This window comes from Gorilla gorilla, chromosome 10 (assembly GCF_029281585.2).
Source record: "Gorilla gorilla gorilla isolate KB3781 chromosome 10, NHGRI_mGorGor1-v2.1_pri, whole genome shotgun sequence".
Taxonomy (NCBI): Eukaryota; Metazoa; Chordata; class Mammalia; order Primates; family Hominidae; genus Gorilla; species Gorilla gorilla.
Window position 1 is genome coordinate 135,073,595 of NC_073234.2, and position 15,814 is coordinate 135,089,408.

The following is a 15,814-nucleotide window of genomic DNA, read 5'->3' on the forward strand; positions in this document are numbered from 1 at the left end:
AGGAGTAAAATTGTGTGTCAAAATGAAGGTGCATTTTTAAATTTTGATGCATAGTGCTGAATTCCCCCCAGGAAAGCTTATCTTAGTCATCTTGTGTTCCTCATTTCCTTAGCACAATGTCTGGTACTTTTTTAGGTACTAAATAAATGTTCAGTGGGTGAAATGCATGACCTGACCCGGCAAATGCAAAGTATTTTGAGATATTCACACACCAAAAAACCCACAAAATATGACAATGACTGACAGTGAGAAGATGAGAATATTTTACTACCGTATTTGTATGCACTTCTTGTTGAAGCACTGACCAGAGTAAATGACAAACGCTAATGCATCTTATGCAGAAGGATGTTTCCGAAGTGATTACAAGATATCTTGCAAAATTACCTATCAAAAGATTGCACACTCAATAAAAATACACGAATAACTCCAGCATTTTACAACCCCCAACCTACTAGACATAAGAAATTTCCAGAGATCTTATGGTCTGCCATTTTCTGAAATACCTGCAAGACTGCCTGCACCCCCGACCCTAATCTGCAGAAATCATGATTCTGCAGGTCTGCAGTGGGGGATGCATTTAACAAGCGCTCCAGGTTAACCTAATGCACTGTAAAGCGTGAGAACACGTGCATTAAAAGGGCTTTAAGAAGAGGAGTTTCTGAATCAGATTTGCATTTTAGAAAGATCCCTCTGGCTGCAGAGTGTAGAATCAACTAGAAGTGAGCAAAGATAGCTAAATGGCATTGTTCAGCCCAGCGCATGAACGGCTCAGATTGCCCGCGCGCTGGGGTGCCCCCTGCCGGCCCTCGGCAGCGCTTCGTCCTGGGCCTGGCCCTGGGCGGCCGGCTGCTGACTGCGACTGCGCGCTCCGAGGCCTGCAGAGACAGCCCGGGGCACCTGTTACCGCACCGCTCAAGACCGGAAGCGGAAATGGAATCGAGATAGCCTCGCGCGTTTAGCCGGCCGCTGCCACCTCCACGCCCTAGGCCGGGCCGACTTACGGAGTCGCCGGAAGCGGAAGTCGCTGAGGGGTGGTGGAGCGGTTGGGAAAGTGTCGGTTTATCTTCGCGCCCCTTGCGTTCTTGCCGCCGCTTGCCTGGGCAGGTAAAGCGCGATTGCGAGAGCTCGGCAACCCTGCCGACTCAGCCGGAACCGGCTCCCGGCCCGAGGGGCGTGGTATCCTGGTGCTCCGACTCCTTCCGCCGGCTCCTTGGGACCCGCGGTTCCGGGAGTCCCTTGCTCAGGGTCCCTTTCCTGCAGTGAGGCGCCGTCCGCCTTCCCTGTGTCCCCGCAGACCCCCATCATGGGCAATACCAGCAGTGAGCGCGCCGCGCTGGAGCGGCATGGTGGCCATAAGACGCCCCGGAGGGACAGCTCGGGGGGCACCAAGGACGGGGACAGGCCCAAGATCCTGATGGACAGCCCTGAAGACGCCGACCTCTTCCACTCCGAGGAAATCAAGGTGCGAGCGGTGTGGAGGAATCCGATTCCCCTTGACTAATGTTGAGGAGAGGAACCCTCCACTAGATTCCCGTCACATCCTTTCGAAAAACACCAGAACGGGGAGGGGGGTGGTACGTTACCCGGTGCACTTAAAAGCCAGATGGTCCTGTAAGAGTTCTCTTAGCGGTCCAAGAACCTGTGTCTAATTACCAATATAAGAAAGTCACCCTGAGGGAGGAGGTGCTCACTTGGTTTAACATCATTAAGGAGAAAGCAGCTCTGGGACAGAGTTTCAAATTCTTAATTAATTCAGAGTCGAGCTAACAGTAATTGAGCCCCAGCTTCTGCTTTTCTCTTAGGTGTAATTAATTGCACTGCTTTGAGACAAATTCCCTCACCTTTACACAAACTGGAGCTTTTGTAAAAGTTAGTTTGGGAATTTATCCATTTTGGAGGCAAACCAGGTACATATACAAGCTGAAAGTAGAGCGGAACAGCTGACGGCAGTTGCCAGAGGTGTTTAGTTCTGCCCAACACTTTTGATTCACCCTGCTTATTTTTTAAAAGACGGTGGTCTCACTAATTAGCCGGGCGTGGTGGCGGGCGCCTGTGGTCCCAGCTACTCGGGAGGCTGAGGCAGGAGAGTGGCGTGAACCCGGGAGGCGGAGCTTGCAGTGAGCCGAGGTCGCGCCACTGCACTCCAGCCTGGGCGACAGAGCTAGACTTCGTCTCAAAAAAATAAATAAATAAAAATAAAAGAGACGGTGGTCTCACAATGTTCTCCAGGCTGGTCTCGAACTCCCGGGTTCAAGCAGTCTTTATGCCTTGGCCTCCCAAAGTGCTGGGATCGCAGGCGTGAGCTACGGTGCTGGCCGGTTCAGCCTACTTTTTTTTTTTTTTTTTTTTGAGACCGAGTCTTGCTCTGTCGCCCAGGCTGGAGTGCAGTGGCGCGATCTCGGCTCACTGCAAGCTCCGCCTCCCGGGTTCACGCCACTCTCCTGCCTCAGCCTCCCGAGTAGCTGGGACTACAGGCGCCCGCCACCACGCCCGGTTAATTTTTTGTATTTTTAGTAGAGACGGGGTTTCACCGTGTTAGCCAGGATGGTCTCGATCTCCTGACCTCGTGATCCACCCGCCTCGGCCTCCCAAAGTGCTGGGATTACAGGCGTGAGCCACCGCACCCACCCTACTTATTTTTTTTTTTTTTTCCTTCTTTGAGATGGAGTCTCACTCTATTGCCCAGGCTGGAGGGCAGTAGCACAATCTCGGGGCACTGCAACCTTCGTCTCCCGGACTCAAACCATCCTGCCTCAGCCTCCTGAGTGGCTGGGACTACAGGCGTGTGCCACCATGCCTGGCTAATTTTGTGTATTTTTGGTGGAGGTGGGGTTTCACCATGTTGCCTAGGTTGGTCTTGAACTCCTGACCTCAAGTGATCCGCCCACCTGGGCCGCCCAAAGTGCTGCGATTACAGGCATGAGCCACCACTCCCGGCCTCACCCTGCTTTTTTTTAAAGCGTACATAGAAAAGTCTTTCGGCTTCTAGAGGTCAGTGGGCGGTGAGGGTCTGTCTGAAGGAGGCAGCCAGCAGCTACTGAACTTCTCTCTAGTGTTGTTTAAATATGATTTAATCGCACTTAAGCAGGCCAGTGCAAACATTTTTCTTCCTGCTGCAGCCTGTTTAAATTCAAAAACTCAGGTGACTTAACTGCTGCTTCAACCACACTCCTGTTAACCACCTTCATATGGTGGATATTTCCAGCAGCAGGGCTCAGTCCAAGGACACTTAGTGATTCTGGCAGCTGGTATTTATGTGTTATGTCCGAAAGGAACTAATTGTTTCAAGGAACAAAGTAGGTTTAGGAAAGATAAAGCTGCCCTCTGCCCAACATACCCTGTTAGTATCCAATTTCATGTTAATCATCATCCATTTAATTGCCTGGCAGCTCATTCCATCTGTGTTTGTCCTCATGTTGAGCGAGGTGATCACATCTCACACCTTCTTTTGGATCTTAGTTTTGAGCCTGACTACAAAGAGCCTGCTTTTATGTGGCCCTACAACCTGTGGTTTGAACTTGCTCTCTGAATTTGTTGCATTCTTGAAGAGCTGTGTGCAAAGTGAACTTTAGAATCATGTTTCTCTAATGACTTGACGTCCTTTCCCCAGGAGGTAATTTTGGTCCCTGGTCCCAAGAAGGCTATTTAAGACACCAAAAGAATCAAAACTACTTTCTTCAGAAGTATTTGTTCTGTTACTATTCCAAAACTCCTCCAGGAAATGTTGAGCACACACATAATCTATGGGAATGATTTCAAGCAGCGTCCATTCTCACTTCATTAGAAGTTACTGAAATCCCCAGATACCAAAAAAGTCGTGAATTCTTTTAACTACACTAGGGTGCTATTTTGGGTATAATTAGTTATCCTTAGTGTGAAGTGATTCCAGTCTGTTATTTAATATGTAGATCTTGTTAGAATTCAAAGAATACATGCATCATTTGGATAAGCTGAGGTCGGTATTTGAAATGAAGGTGCTAGAAGCCTGCTTAACTCCCTGAACAGTCTTTTCCAGCCTGAACCTTCTGCTCTGTTTAAGTCTTTGGCTTCTGACTGGGAAAAAATCTAAAAGGTGCATGACTACATATGTCATCCAGATAGATTTGGATGAGTTTATTTCTTATTCTGGAATACCTCAGTTATACGGAGCTTACCACACTGGAGGTTATCATTTATCCTAATGAGGGTTCAGTCTTTGTCTTGCTTTATTCCCCAGTCCCTAGACAGAACTTTGTGAGTAGTTTTTCCCTTCCTCAAAATCTGGATTTGCCTATTTTCAAGTTGACAGCTCTAGAATTGTTCCTCTTAAATTTTCATGTACAGTCATACATCACTTAATGACAGGGACATGTTCTGAGAAATACATCATTAGGTGATTTTATCATTGTGTGAACATCATAGAGTGTACTTACACAAACCTAGTCTGTTCTCATGCTACTATGTAGAAATACCCAAGACTGGGTAATTTATAAAGAAAAGAGGTTTAATTGACTCAGTTCCGCATGGCTGGGGAGGCCTTAGGAAACTTACAATCATGGTAAAAGGCACCTCTTCACAGGGCGGCAGAAGAGAATGAGAGCAAGCAGGGGAAATGCCAGATGCTTATAAAACCATCAGATCTCATGAGACTCACTCACTGTCAGAGAACAGCATGGGGAAACCGCCCCCATGATCGATTACCTCCACCTGGTCCTGCCCTTGACACGTGGGGATTATGGGGATTACAATTCAAGGTGAGATTTGGGTGGGGACGCAGAGCCAAACCGTATCACCTAGTCTATATGGTGTAACCTGTTGCTCATGGACTATAAACCTGTACAGCATGTTATTCTACTGAATACTGTAGACACTTATTCCACAAGTGTATTTAAGGATTTGTGTATTTAAATGTATCTAAACGTAGAAAAGATACAATAAAAATATGGTATAATCTTATGGGACTACCATATACACAGTCCATCGTTGACTAAGACATCATGCACATGACTGTACTTCAAATCTTGCTTGATTAAGGGAGGAACATGACATTAAGCTAGTCTTGGATTCGTAGTAGCCCCTTCCAAGTGTGTTTCATAGCTTCTAGAATTTTGATGTCAACTTCTTTAATGACAACAATAGCTAATAATTAGCACTCACTGTGTCAGACACTATATAGAGCACTTACATGGACTGTCTCAGTCTTCACAACCTTAAAAAATATATTTCTATTTTGCAGGCAAGGAAACTGAGGCACCACTAGTAAGTTTCCGATCCTAACCATGAACCAAGATAGTAACAGCTGCCTCTTTAGAATGAATTGTCAATATTGTCTGTTGTAGGGAGCTCGCTTATGGCTTTCTGAGTAAACTGCTCTGCTTCTAGGCACCAGAGAAGGAGGAATTCCTGGCCTGGCAGCATGATCTGGAAGTGAATGATAAAGCTCCCGCCCAGGCTCGGCCAACGGTGTTTCGATGGACGGGGGGCGGAAAGGAAGTTTACTTATCTGGGTCCTTCAACAACTGGAGTAAACTTCCCCTCACCAGAAGGTAATTGCCTGGGGAGTGTTCACATATTTGTCTTAACATAAATTCTCTTCTTTCTAAAACATCTCTGAGAGAGAACAGTAAATGGATGTTTCTATAAAATGGATGCCTAATGGAAAAATAATTTTGCTTAATAAGTCTTAAGGTTCAAATGTTAAACCTTGGTGGTCTCTAGGTTTAGAGTACAGAAGAAAGAGAGTATTTGTGTGTCACAGACATCTTTCACTTCAGATCCTCAGCTATCTGTTCAGTCAGGACTTTTCCACAGAAACACAAAAATCTGTCTTAATGCAGTAAGGGAGCACTGGGCTGGAATCTTAGAAACCCACATTTGAGCCCACATTGGCCATGCTGTCAGTCACCTAACGTTAACCTGAGCCTCAGCGTTCCTTTCTGTAAAGAGGGAATATTGGACCAGATGATCTCTGAGGTTTCATCTAACTTTGACTCTGCGTAATACTTTGTTTGAAAAGTACATGTTGGCTGGGCATGGGGGCTCATGCCTATGATCTCAGCACTTTTGGGGGCTGAGGCAGGAGGATTGCTTGAGGCTAGGAGTTCAAGACCAGCCTGGGCAACATAGTGAGACCCCCATCTCTACAAAAAAATTAAAAATTAGCTGGGCATGGTGGTGCACACCTGTATCCCCAGCTACTCGGGAGGCTGAGATGGGAGGATTGTTTGAGCCTGAGAGGTCAGTGCTGTAGTGAGCAGTGGTTGCACCACTGCACTCCAGCCTGGGCAACAGAGCAAGACTTTGTCTCCAAAAAGAAAAGAAAAATACATACTATGTAGGTGTCATTAGCAAGGATTATAGTAAGACATTTTACCAGGAACCCCAGCATGGACTTCTATCTTAAGTTGTCAGTGAGAGAACACCTTTAGTGAGTATTCTTGATAAAATGAGGGAGAAAGTGTCAGGCCTATTGTCAGGGGCTGCCTGCTTTCCAGCGGTTCCATTGGAGAAGGAGGGAGCCACTCAGCACAGCAGTCACAGGTCAGTTCAAGCCAGGGGACAAAACAACCCAGTGAAAGGGCTCTTCCAGAGTTTGGTTTTTCAGTCGTTAGGCAAGTTTCTTTAGAGAACATTTGAGCTTCCTATTCAATTGATCCCTTCTCCTGCCCAAGGCAAAGTGACAAAGGGTAAAACGAGGCAGCTTCTGTTTATCTTGTGTTGTCATCCTCCTTGGCATCCAGGAGCCTTGCGAGCTTGAGACGCACAAATGCCTGACTGTTGACCTTTTAACATTAGGGATGTGGTTTCCTGGTATTTGAGTAAGGTGAGTTTTCAGGAAACTGTGTCGCACTGCTGCTTCCTTATAGCCTTGTCAGATTGAGATCATTATGCTGAATTGTCTAAATGGGCTAAAAATGTTTGTTCTCCTGCAGCTGAACTCTTGGTTTTATGTGGAAACGTTTTGTTCTGTAGCTGGTTTGGCAAGTAAGCTCGGGGGGCAGCCCACCCCACGGAAGTCCTCTGCTTCCTTTTTCCTTGCAGCCACAATAACTTTGTAGCCATCCTGGATCTGCCGGAAGGAGAGCATCAGTACAAGTTCTTTGTGGATGGTCAGTGGACCCACGACCCTTCCGAGGTAATCTTCCTCCCACCTCTGGTCCTCTGGGTGCCCGCACATTCCAAACAAATCACCTTCCCAAGAGATTGCCGCCAGGTCCCTTTGCCCAGCTAGTAAAAGTCCCCGTGTGTGGCAGAGCTGAGTAGCAGCACTACCTGTCAGACAGTTGGCATACTTGACCAAGATGAGCAGGGTGGCTAGCCAGGAGATGAGGCCTTCCAGCCAGGAATTCCAAGTCCTCTGAAGAATAACTCCGCAGACCTTCCACGTTATGATTTCTGCCTGTCTGTCTCTTCCCAGCCCATAGTAACCAGCCAGCTTGGCACAGTTAACAACATCATTCAAGTGAAGAAAACTGACTTTGAAGTATTTGATGCTTTAATGGTGGATTCCCAAAAGTGCTCCGATGTGTCTGGTATGAACACAGTTATTTTATACCACATGCGTGCAGGTGGGGGCTGTACAGTCTAGACATACTCTTGTTTCTCTTGCCTCTCTTGAGCTGAAGCTGCCCAGTCAGATAGGCATTTATAGCCCCCCCCCTTAAAGGCCACAGAACTTAATTCCTGTCAGGTTGTTGAAATTTAGCCCTAAGGGAGCTACAAGTCATTTCCCTGGTCATCTCAGGTATTCAGTAGGCCTGCTTGGCCACAGAACGCAGACAGCAGAAATGGAACCATAGCTTGATCTTGTGCCAAGGGCAGGGCTGAAGAGGCCCTGGAGGGTCGCACTGAGTCAGTGACAGCCCAGCACTGGGGAAGCCTGTGTCTCATCCCACTTGTGGTGCCTGAAGAATTTCAGCCTGACAGGTGTAAATGGACACCTCAGTGACCTTAGCAGTCACTTGTGTGGTACATTAGCACCTTGTCAGAATCCACTGGGGGAGGATGCGGCTCCCCACGGGAAACAGCCTGCACAGCGCAACTCTCCTTGATGGGAAGCTATTTGGTACAGAAATACAGACCCAGTAAAACTTCTCCATCTTGTAAGAGCCTTTCAGGCATCGAGGTTTCAATAAATTGCTTTCCCTCCAAGCCCCACAGGAAGAAACTACCTGGAACATGATTCATACAGTTCGGGGGAAAAGGGTTGCGATCTAAAGTGTTCCCCTTCTTGGAGGCGGGGGCTTAACAATTCCTGGACTCTGAGGGAGGCAGTGGAAAGATGCCCTGGGAGAATATCTGGCGCCCTAAGAAAACAGATTCCGTTCGTTGACAGGACAGTTCTTCATCATTGTCTAGTTAGGCCTGGAAGTTCTGCCACCAGGATTTCTTGTTACCAGTTCAGAAATCACAGCGGTAAAATGATCACAATGGGCTCACTGTGGTTGACAGTTTGTTGAGCAGGACTTGGAAATCCAAAATCTGTGCTTTTATCTGGGTAACTAGTCTTTTAGAGATAGCATCTAGTTGTGTTGCAGATAGTTGAGAATCAGGGAATGGAGGAAGTGTGCCCAAATATCCTCCAAAATATATCACTTACTGATACATGTAATTTTAAGCCACTTACAAGCTTTTTAGTCAAGTTTCCACCTAGGGAAAGAAAACGGACCCCTCACTGATACGAAGCTAATTCCACGTTCTCTACAGACTTCTGTTTCAACACTTACTTCCTCAAAATGTTATTTACTCCTTATGGCTCAGTTTTCTGCACTTCATGCTTTTCTCAGTTTCTTGCTGTGATGTGGTTGGGTCACATAAACGGGGCTTGTCCCCTAAAAAATGACATTGAGGGAATTGGCAGAGCTGGGGCATAGCAGATTTTCCCTGGACCAGTCCCGGGATCTGGCGACCAGAACCATCCCACGCGTTCTTTGGATGATGGCTTGGTACCTTCTGGCTGGCCAAACGTCACCATCTAGTGTTCTAGCATTATGAAATCCTGCTCTTGTAGCAGCTTCTCAGTGTATCTGAATAATCCAGATACTCAAGCAAGAGTTTGGAAGGAACTTGAGTGTAATGGAGTTAAAGAGCCTTTAGATATTGGGCTTTCAGTTTTCCCCCCCATTTTGAAATGTGCCTCGTTTAGCCTGTTTTCTCCACGGCCTCTGTGTAAACAGACTGCCTCATCTTCTGTTGCATTGCGGCCGGGGGTGCCCATAACTTGGACTTAGCTACTTAATCCTCACTTAGCCTCCAGCTTCTTTGTGGTTTTGCCAGCCCAGCCTGAAGGGAGAAGGAAGTCTCACTCTGCCGTGCGTGTGGGATTAAGTTATCGAGAACAGCCTCCTTGTGATCTGACGCAGACTCACTGGCTGGGCCGTGTCTTCCACCAGGGCATCTGAGTTGACTACTGAGTCGTATGCTAGTCACCCAGATTCCAAAAGGGTTTTCTCCTCTCCTCTGTTCTGCGCTCTTGAAACCAGTGCATCCTTCAAGAGAATGTAAATCTGCATTGAGGGAACAAGAGACAAGGAAAATGAGATGATGACAACATAAGTAAGGCTGCTCCTAGAATGCCTGATTTTCAGAGTAAATGTCCTGTTACCATCTCCCAACAGAGCTGTCCAGTTCCCCCCCAGGACCCTACCATCAGGAGCCCTACGTCTGCAAACCCGAAGAGCGCTTTCGGGCACCCCCTATTCTCCCCCCACATCTCCTCCAGGTCATCCTGAACAAGGACACGGGCATTTCCGTAAGTATGTGGGCATCTGCCCAGACCATCCTCCGTGGGTCATGTTCAGTTGCTTTCTTTCCTGTGTCCACCTCTTGCAAAGCAGCTAGTGAGCAAGCTCAGTGTCACCCCCTAGTGTGAACTGTGCCGTTCACCTCTGCTGCGGGGATGGGCTGGTAACAAGAGGTTCCCAGTGTGGACACCGCTGCTTCGTCTTGCAAAGCCTTTCTGCACTTCTCTTCCTTGTCCTTCACGCCTGCCTCAGTCTAAGCCCTGTTCGATTTACATTTCATGACAAACTGTATCACCTTCTCTTCTTAGTAAGCTACATATTGGAACTCATGCTCTGGCCCCCACATTTTAGAATCTAGTTTTAATCATTCGATTGCTTTTAGAAATATCAGTACTCCTGGATCAAAATTTGGGATATCTAGGTAACACACATTTCTCCTCCGGGAAATTATTACATGCAGAAAAGAAGTGTGTGTCCTCCTGGATCTTGAAGAACAGCCAGTTCTGTTGTGATTCTGTTTTCTGTTCCATCTAACCTGGATTGCCTGCCCAGTCCACCTAGCTCTGGGATGCATGGCACAGCCGTAATTCTTGGGAATCCAGGAACTCAGCTTGGTCCAAGCTACCTCTTAAGAGGCATTGTTTATGAGGTGCTTAAAGTGACCATGCTGCTACTGAATACCCCACCCTGAAGTGGAGGACATGTGTGCTGAGACGAGGAATGCACGTGTACACATGTAGGTGTCCCTGCAGTGGTCCCTGCCGGGCTGCCAGGACAGGGTCTCAGTGCTTGTTACCCTACAGGGTACCCAACAGGGCTTGCCTTTCTCAGGTCACCTCCTGTGCTGGGAGTGCCCCTGCAGCTGGGTAGCCATCCTGGTATAGGCCCAGAAGAGGCCAGTGGTAAGGACAGCACGCCTCAGCTGGCAGGGCCCACCATCTTTCCAGCACTGAGTTGGCAACAGTCTCAAATAGGTCACAGGTGAAGAGTTTCAAGGACATGTAGCTTCTGCCTTAGAAGCACTTAGTCGACAGTGCTTCCCTTAGCTCTAACTTTACAAAGGTTGGTGGGTAAGATGACTTTCAGTGCCCTCCTAAGCTAGTGAGGTTTTTTTTTTTTTTTTTTTGAGACGGAGTCTTGCTCTGTTGCCCAGGCTGGAGTGCTGTGGTGCCATCTTGGCTCACTGCAAGCTCCGCCTCCCGAGTTCACGCCATTCTCCTGCCTCAGCCTCCCGAGTGGCTGGGACTACAGGCCCCCGCCACCACGCCCGGCAAATTTTTTTGTATTTTTAGTAAAGATGGGGTTTCACCATGTTAGCCAAGATGGTCTCGATCTCCTAGCCTCGTGATCCACCCGCCTCGGCCTCCCAAAGTGCTGGGATTACAGGCGTGAACCACCGTGCCCAGCCAGGTTTTGTTTTTTCTAGAAAAGGGAGGCATCACTAGCCATCTTCTCTGATGGAGACTGCTGCTGGGAATAGACCAGCTGAGAGTGGCCCAGGGGGCTGGGAATATGAGAATGTCAGGACCCCTCTGTCCAAGGTAGCACTAAGCTCTAATGTAAACTGTGGTTACAGTTGTCACTACTAAAGGGTTAACATTTATTTTGCCCCAAACTAATCTTAAGTGCTTTTCATGTATTCTTACTCAAGCCTCACAACAACCATGTGAAGTAGGTGCAATTATTACCCCCATTTTAGGGATGGGGAAACTGAGGCACAGAGTAGTAGGGAGAACACTTAAAATCTACTGTCTTAGAGATTTCCAAGAATACATTGTTACTAATAGTCACCGTGTTGTACAGTGGATCTCTTGAACGTATTCCTCCTGTCTAACTGAAATGTTGTATTCTTCGAGCAGCATCTCCCTACCCCCACCACTCCCAGCCGCTGGCAGCCACCACCCTACTCTCTACTTCTGTGAGTTCGACTTTCTTGGATTCCACATAAGTGACATCACATGGGATTTGTCTTTCTGTGCCTGGCTCATTTCACTTAATGTCCTCCAGGTTTATCCATGCTGTCACAGATGACAGGATTCCTTTTGTAAGGCTCAGCAGCACCGCATTGTGTATCAGTACCTCATTTCTTTATCCATTCATCCATTGTGGACACCTACGTTGATTCCACGTCTTGGCTGTTACGAATAGAGCTGCAGTGCACGTGGGAGTACAGATATCTCGACATGCTGATTTCATTTCTTTGGAATATCTACCCTGTAGTGGGATTGCTAGACCATGTGGTAATTTTAGTTATAACTTTTTAGGAACCTTCATGCCATTTTCCATAATGGTTGTACTAATTTACATGCCCATCAGCAGTGCACTAAAAGTAGCTTTTAAGTGTTCTCACCACAAAAACATGGTAAGCATGTTCTGCGTGTGTTGATGAGCTCGATTTAGCCATTCCACAATGTGTCCATATTTCAAAACAACATATTGTACATGGTAAATATACATAATTTTATCTGTCAATCTTTGAAATTGATTAATTTTTTAAAAACCCCTCTTAGGCTCACACAGCAACTGGCTGAGCCAGCAGTCACATCAGGCTTGGCTGGTACCAGATCCGTGGTAGTTGGTGCTCTCAGCAGCCACCCTGAACGGCCTCCCAGCGGGAGCTTGCTGAGTATCTGTTGACACAATGATTGGCCCAGCCTCTGGGATCCTAAGCCTACAGCAGTTGTTCTACACTTTTTTCCATTTGAATTGCATTTATAAAAGTTGGGGGTATACAATGAAAAAATAAATCCCGATTTCTGGCTTCTCTTAAAACATAGGAAGGTGCGGCGGGCAGCTCTGAGTGCCAGCCCGGTGGGAGCTTTTCCAGAGTAGTGGTGTCTTGCCCAGGTATCCGTTTCATTCTTCAGGTTCATTGAGTCTTACAGATAAAAGTTTTGAATCCATTGCTCAGGAGCGTTTAGTGCAGATGGTCTCTTCCTGTGTTCTCTGAAAGTGCTTTTAATAGCTGCTTTCTTCCTGCCCCTCCCTCCATAAGAGGACAGGGCCGTGGCCCACACTTGAAAGAGGCCGGGGTAAATGCCTGGCCAGAGACACACACCGATGCCTCCAGCAGGCATGCAGGGAGCTCCCTTCAGGTCAGAAGGCATGACCTTCATCTCACCTGTCGTCTTGGACAAGCCCTTGCGCTGCCTGATTTGGGAAGAGAGGTCGGCCTGAGCGCTGCCTCCTGTCCTTTGACGTCTGGCACTGGGAAGTAAAGGGGAGAATCTTGGTTTCCAAATCCCAAATGCTCACCGCTGCCTTTGTTCCCTCACAGTGTGATCCAGCTTTGCTTCCTGAGCCCAATCACGTCATGCTGAACCACCTATACGCGCTGTCTATCAAGGTAATGACATGTCTGTCCCCGTGAGAGCTGTGTTGCCCAGTGTGTGCTCTGAGGACCCCCAGCAGTGGAATGACCTGGCGGGACTGACTTAAAGGGCAGCTTCCAGGGTCTGACACAGGCCATCAGGCTCAGGTTCTGAAGCTGGCGCGGGAATTTGTGGTTTTATGAAGCCCTTAATGATTCTCATGTACTCTGAGGCTTGAGCCCCTTAGTCCAGCCTTTGATCATTTCCACCTTGTTCCTTAGGATGGAGTGATGGTGCTCAGCGCAACCCACCGGTACAAGAAGAAGTACGTCACCACCTTGTTATACAAGCCCATATGAAGAGCTGGGGGCCGATGGTGGCCCAGGAGACAGCGCACCACCAGGCTCCACACGTGCATGCTTTCCCCAAGAGGGAATGGACTGTACATTGCTCATTTCACACTCTTCAGAAGACATTTCATACCTGCCCTGGTCCTGCTTGAAGGTTTGTCCAGGCAGAGCAGCTCCTGCAGCGCCTTGGTCTGTGACAGTCCTCCTAGCACCCCCATGGCTTTGAGCCTCGGGGACTCATCAAGTCCAAGAAAAGTGGGAGGGGTGGCAGAGGATCTGCAGCCCTGGCCCCGCGGTGCATGAGGCCGGGTGCAGTTCTAAACCCACATTCTCGATTTTTCTTAAGCCAAAAATGAATGCTAACTCCTTTGCCAGTAAAATTCTGGGAAACGGGGACTGAGGCCACACATCATTTCCAGTCGTCTGTGTGTTTTTAAGGCCAGCCACTTGTCCCTGTTGAGGCCTGGCTATGGAACTAAATACAGTGTCGGCCTTGCCTCTCCTTCAAAATCAACAATAGATTCTCTCTCGGCTCCAGGGAGGTGTCATTTCTATAGAAATTAGACACTTTCTGATTTCTAGATGAAGTTTTACAATTGTTTCTTACAGTCATGTGCACTAAGTACTCTTTGTAAGCAGAGGTGGCTGGCTCTGCAGCCTTAAGACCATTTTTTAAGTCACCACGACTAGAAGTCACATGAACTCTGCTCAGCAATAATCTGTTCTCAGAACAGACTTTTCAACCTGCTGCCGGATTTGTCCATTCAGCTGGATGATCCTCAGGACTGACCAGTTAGCTGGCAGGTTGTCCAGCTTTTTATTCCAGTCATAATAGGTGACAGTGTTAACCGTGAAAACTTGAGAGGCACTCTGCCCTCTTCCCTATAAAATCACACAGCGTGATTTTACAAGGTCTCGTGGCACCTTGCTCAGGACCTCTGCCCCTAGTTAGCAAGACTGCAGCAGTTGCTGTTGCTTATTCTGAAAGGAATGTAGAACTTGACAGCAGCCTTCTGAGTCTGGGTCAGGAAGATGTCCTTTGGACCAAAGCAGACTTCTTTATACGCAGCTCAGTTTACCGGGAGTCGCCACAGATGTACCCACTAGCCCAGGTTGCTGTGAGTCAGCGGAAGCTCCCGTTATGCCCTTTGCTCCTGGTGGGAGAGGGAGGAGTGAGCTCCCTGGGTTCCAGTATTTACTTGGTATACCTGAGTTTGGGGGTACCCTTTTTTGTGACTGTTTTCAAAACAGTGAATTCCTGTCACCTTGATGTACAAGTTTCAATAAAACTTTGTAAAAATAATTGGACATGTGCCTGGAGGAGCTCTGATTTTATTCAGTCCCTTGGAGAAGAGACTGGAACTCTTCGAGAGTTGCGTTTCAGTACCGTTCTTGTGGCTCTGAGCGGACAGGGCTACTCCAGCTGCCCAGGCCTGAGAACCATTACTGTGACTCACACCCATTCACACAGTTTGGAAGCTTAAGGGACCCCTAAAACTGAGCCCCTCTGAACAGCTCAAGTCACAAGGGGAAGCTGAAGAGGGGTAACAGCAGAGGCTCCTGGCTTCGGCCAGTTGTTGGTGTCCCCAGGCCAGAGGGTTTGTTTCCTTTTGCTCCTAAACAAGCCCGGTGGGACAGCCTGGGATCGTGACCCTGGCGTGTGAGAGAGCAGGACGTTGTGGAGTCAGAGCTGTTTTCATCCACTAAAAGAGGCCGTGTCCCTCCTCCAAAAAGGTGGAAGGTTATGGGTGTCCCTTTAAGCCTTCTCAGGTATCAGGAAACATTTTAAATTTAGCAGAAAAGCATGCTAATGAGCTCTACCCACTGGTGCAGAAAACCCAAGCTGAAAATGCTATGTAAAATAAGACTGGTTTACTGGAGCCAGTCACCCCATGAGTTCTCCAAGCCCTGGGGCCACAGGGGACTTCCAGGTGAGGTCACTGCTGAGATGATGGAGGAGACACAAAACAAGAGGACATGGTCAGAGACAACGCATCTCTGTGCGTATTTAAAGGATTTCATTTTCTTTAAAAAGCACATTATAGTCGGAAAGCCTGCCCACCAAGTGAAAGCCTCCATACCCAAGAAGCTAAAGGTTAATGGTGATTTTACAAAGGTGGAAAAGGAGACCTTGTTTTGCCCAAATCACAGGGGCAAAGCCATATGTCAAATCGTGTCCTATGACCAAGTAATCCTTTCTTCATTAGCATTTCCTTTATGGGTGAGGACTTAGAGTTAGTTAAAGCTTAACTCAAATTGCTTTTCAATGAAGATATATTTTTCCCTCTAGAAGCTGATATACAGATGAATTTATAGAGCCAAATTAAAGCCTAAAAATTACTAAAATGTAAATCAGTATTGCAGGGCTAAGGCCACAAACAGGAAGTCAAAAGGCCAGACAAGAAAATTGTGCCTGCACCTCAACTAGCTC

At 47.6% G+C, this 15,814-nt stretch overlaps 1 protein-coding gene and 1 long non-coding RNA gene across 4 annotated transcripts in view; one reads left to right on the forward strand and one right to left on the reverse strand.

The window, feature by feature from the left end:
- Positions 1 to 1,078, reverse strand: part of LOC109028980 (uncharacterized) — a 283,881-nt gene extending 282,803 nt beyond the window's left edge. The window contains exon 1 of the long non-coding RNA XR_010129434.1: positions 1,002 to 1,078. This is a non-coding gene — a long non-coding RNA (uncharacterized lncRNA). The remainder of the gene's footprint in view (positions 1 to 1,001) is intronic.
- PRKAB1 (protein kinase AMP-activated non-catalytic subunit beta 1) lies at positions 797 to 14,691 on the forward strand. 3 transcript variants are annotated; one of them, XM_019038828.4, is made up of 8 exons: positions 920 to 1,104; positions 1,295 to 1,462; positions 5,362 to 5,525; positions 7,021 to 7,114; positions 7,397 to 7,511; positions 9,597 to 9,730; positions 13,000 to 13,068; positions 13,315 to 14,691. In XM_019038828.4, the coding sequence occupies exons 2-8, from the start codon at positions 1,304 to 1,306 to the stop codon at positions 13,390 to 13,392; spliced, it is 813 nt and encodes a 270-aa protein (XP_018894373.1). In that variant the 5' UTR covers positions 920 to 1,104; positions 1,295 to 1,303; the 3' UTR covers positions 13,393 to 14,691. The 3 variants fall into 3 exon arrangements, with proteins under 3 accessions (XP_004054030.1, XP_018894373.1, XP_055214129.1); XM_055358154.2 differs by lacking the exon at positions 920 to 1,104 and adding an exon at positions 4,559 to 4,733 and having other exon boundaries at positions 1,324 to 1,462; XM_004053982.5 differs by having other exon boundaries at positions 797 to 1,462.
- The last annotated feature ends 1,123 nt before the right edge of the window (positions 14,692 to 15,814 follow it).

Excerpts from the sequence above, each read along its gene's own strand:
- PRKAB1 (XM_004053982.5), top strand. The coding sequence starts at position 1,304 with ATGGGCAATACCAGCAGTGAGCGCGCCGCGCTGGAGCGGCATGGTGGC. Across the intron at positions 1,463-5,361 it reads TCCACTCCGAGGAAATCAAG|GCACCAGAGAAGGAGGAATT; the intron begins GTGCGAGCGGTG and ends CTCTGCTTCTAG. Across the intron at positions 7,512-9,596 it reads AAAGTGCTCCGATGTGTCTG|AGCTGTCCAGTTCCCCCCCA; the intron begins GTATGAACACAG and ends ATCTCCCAACAG.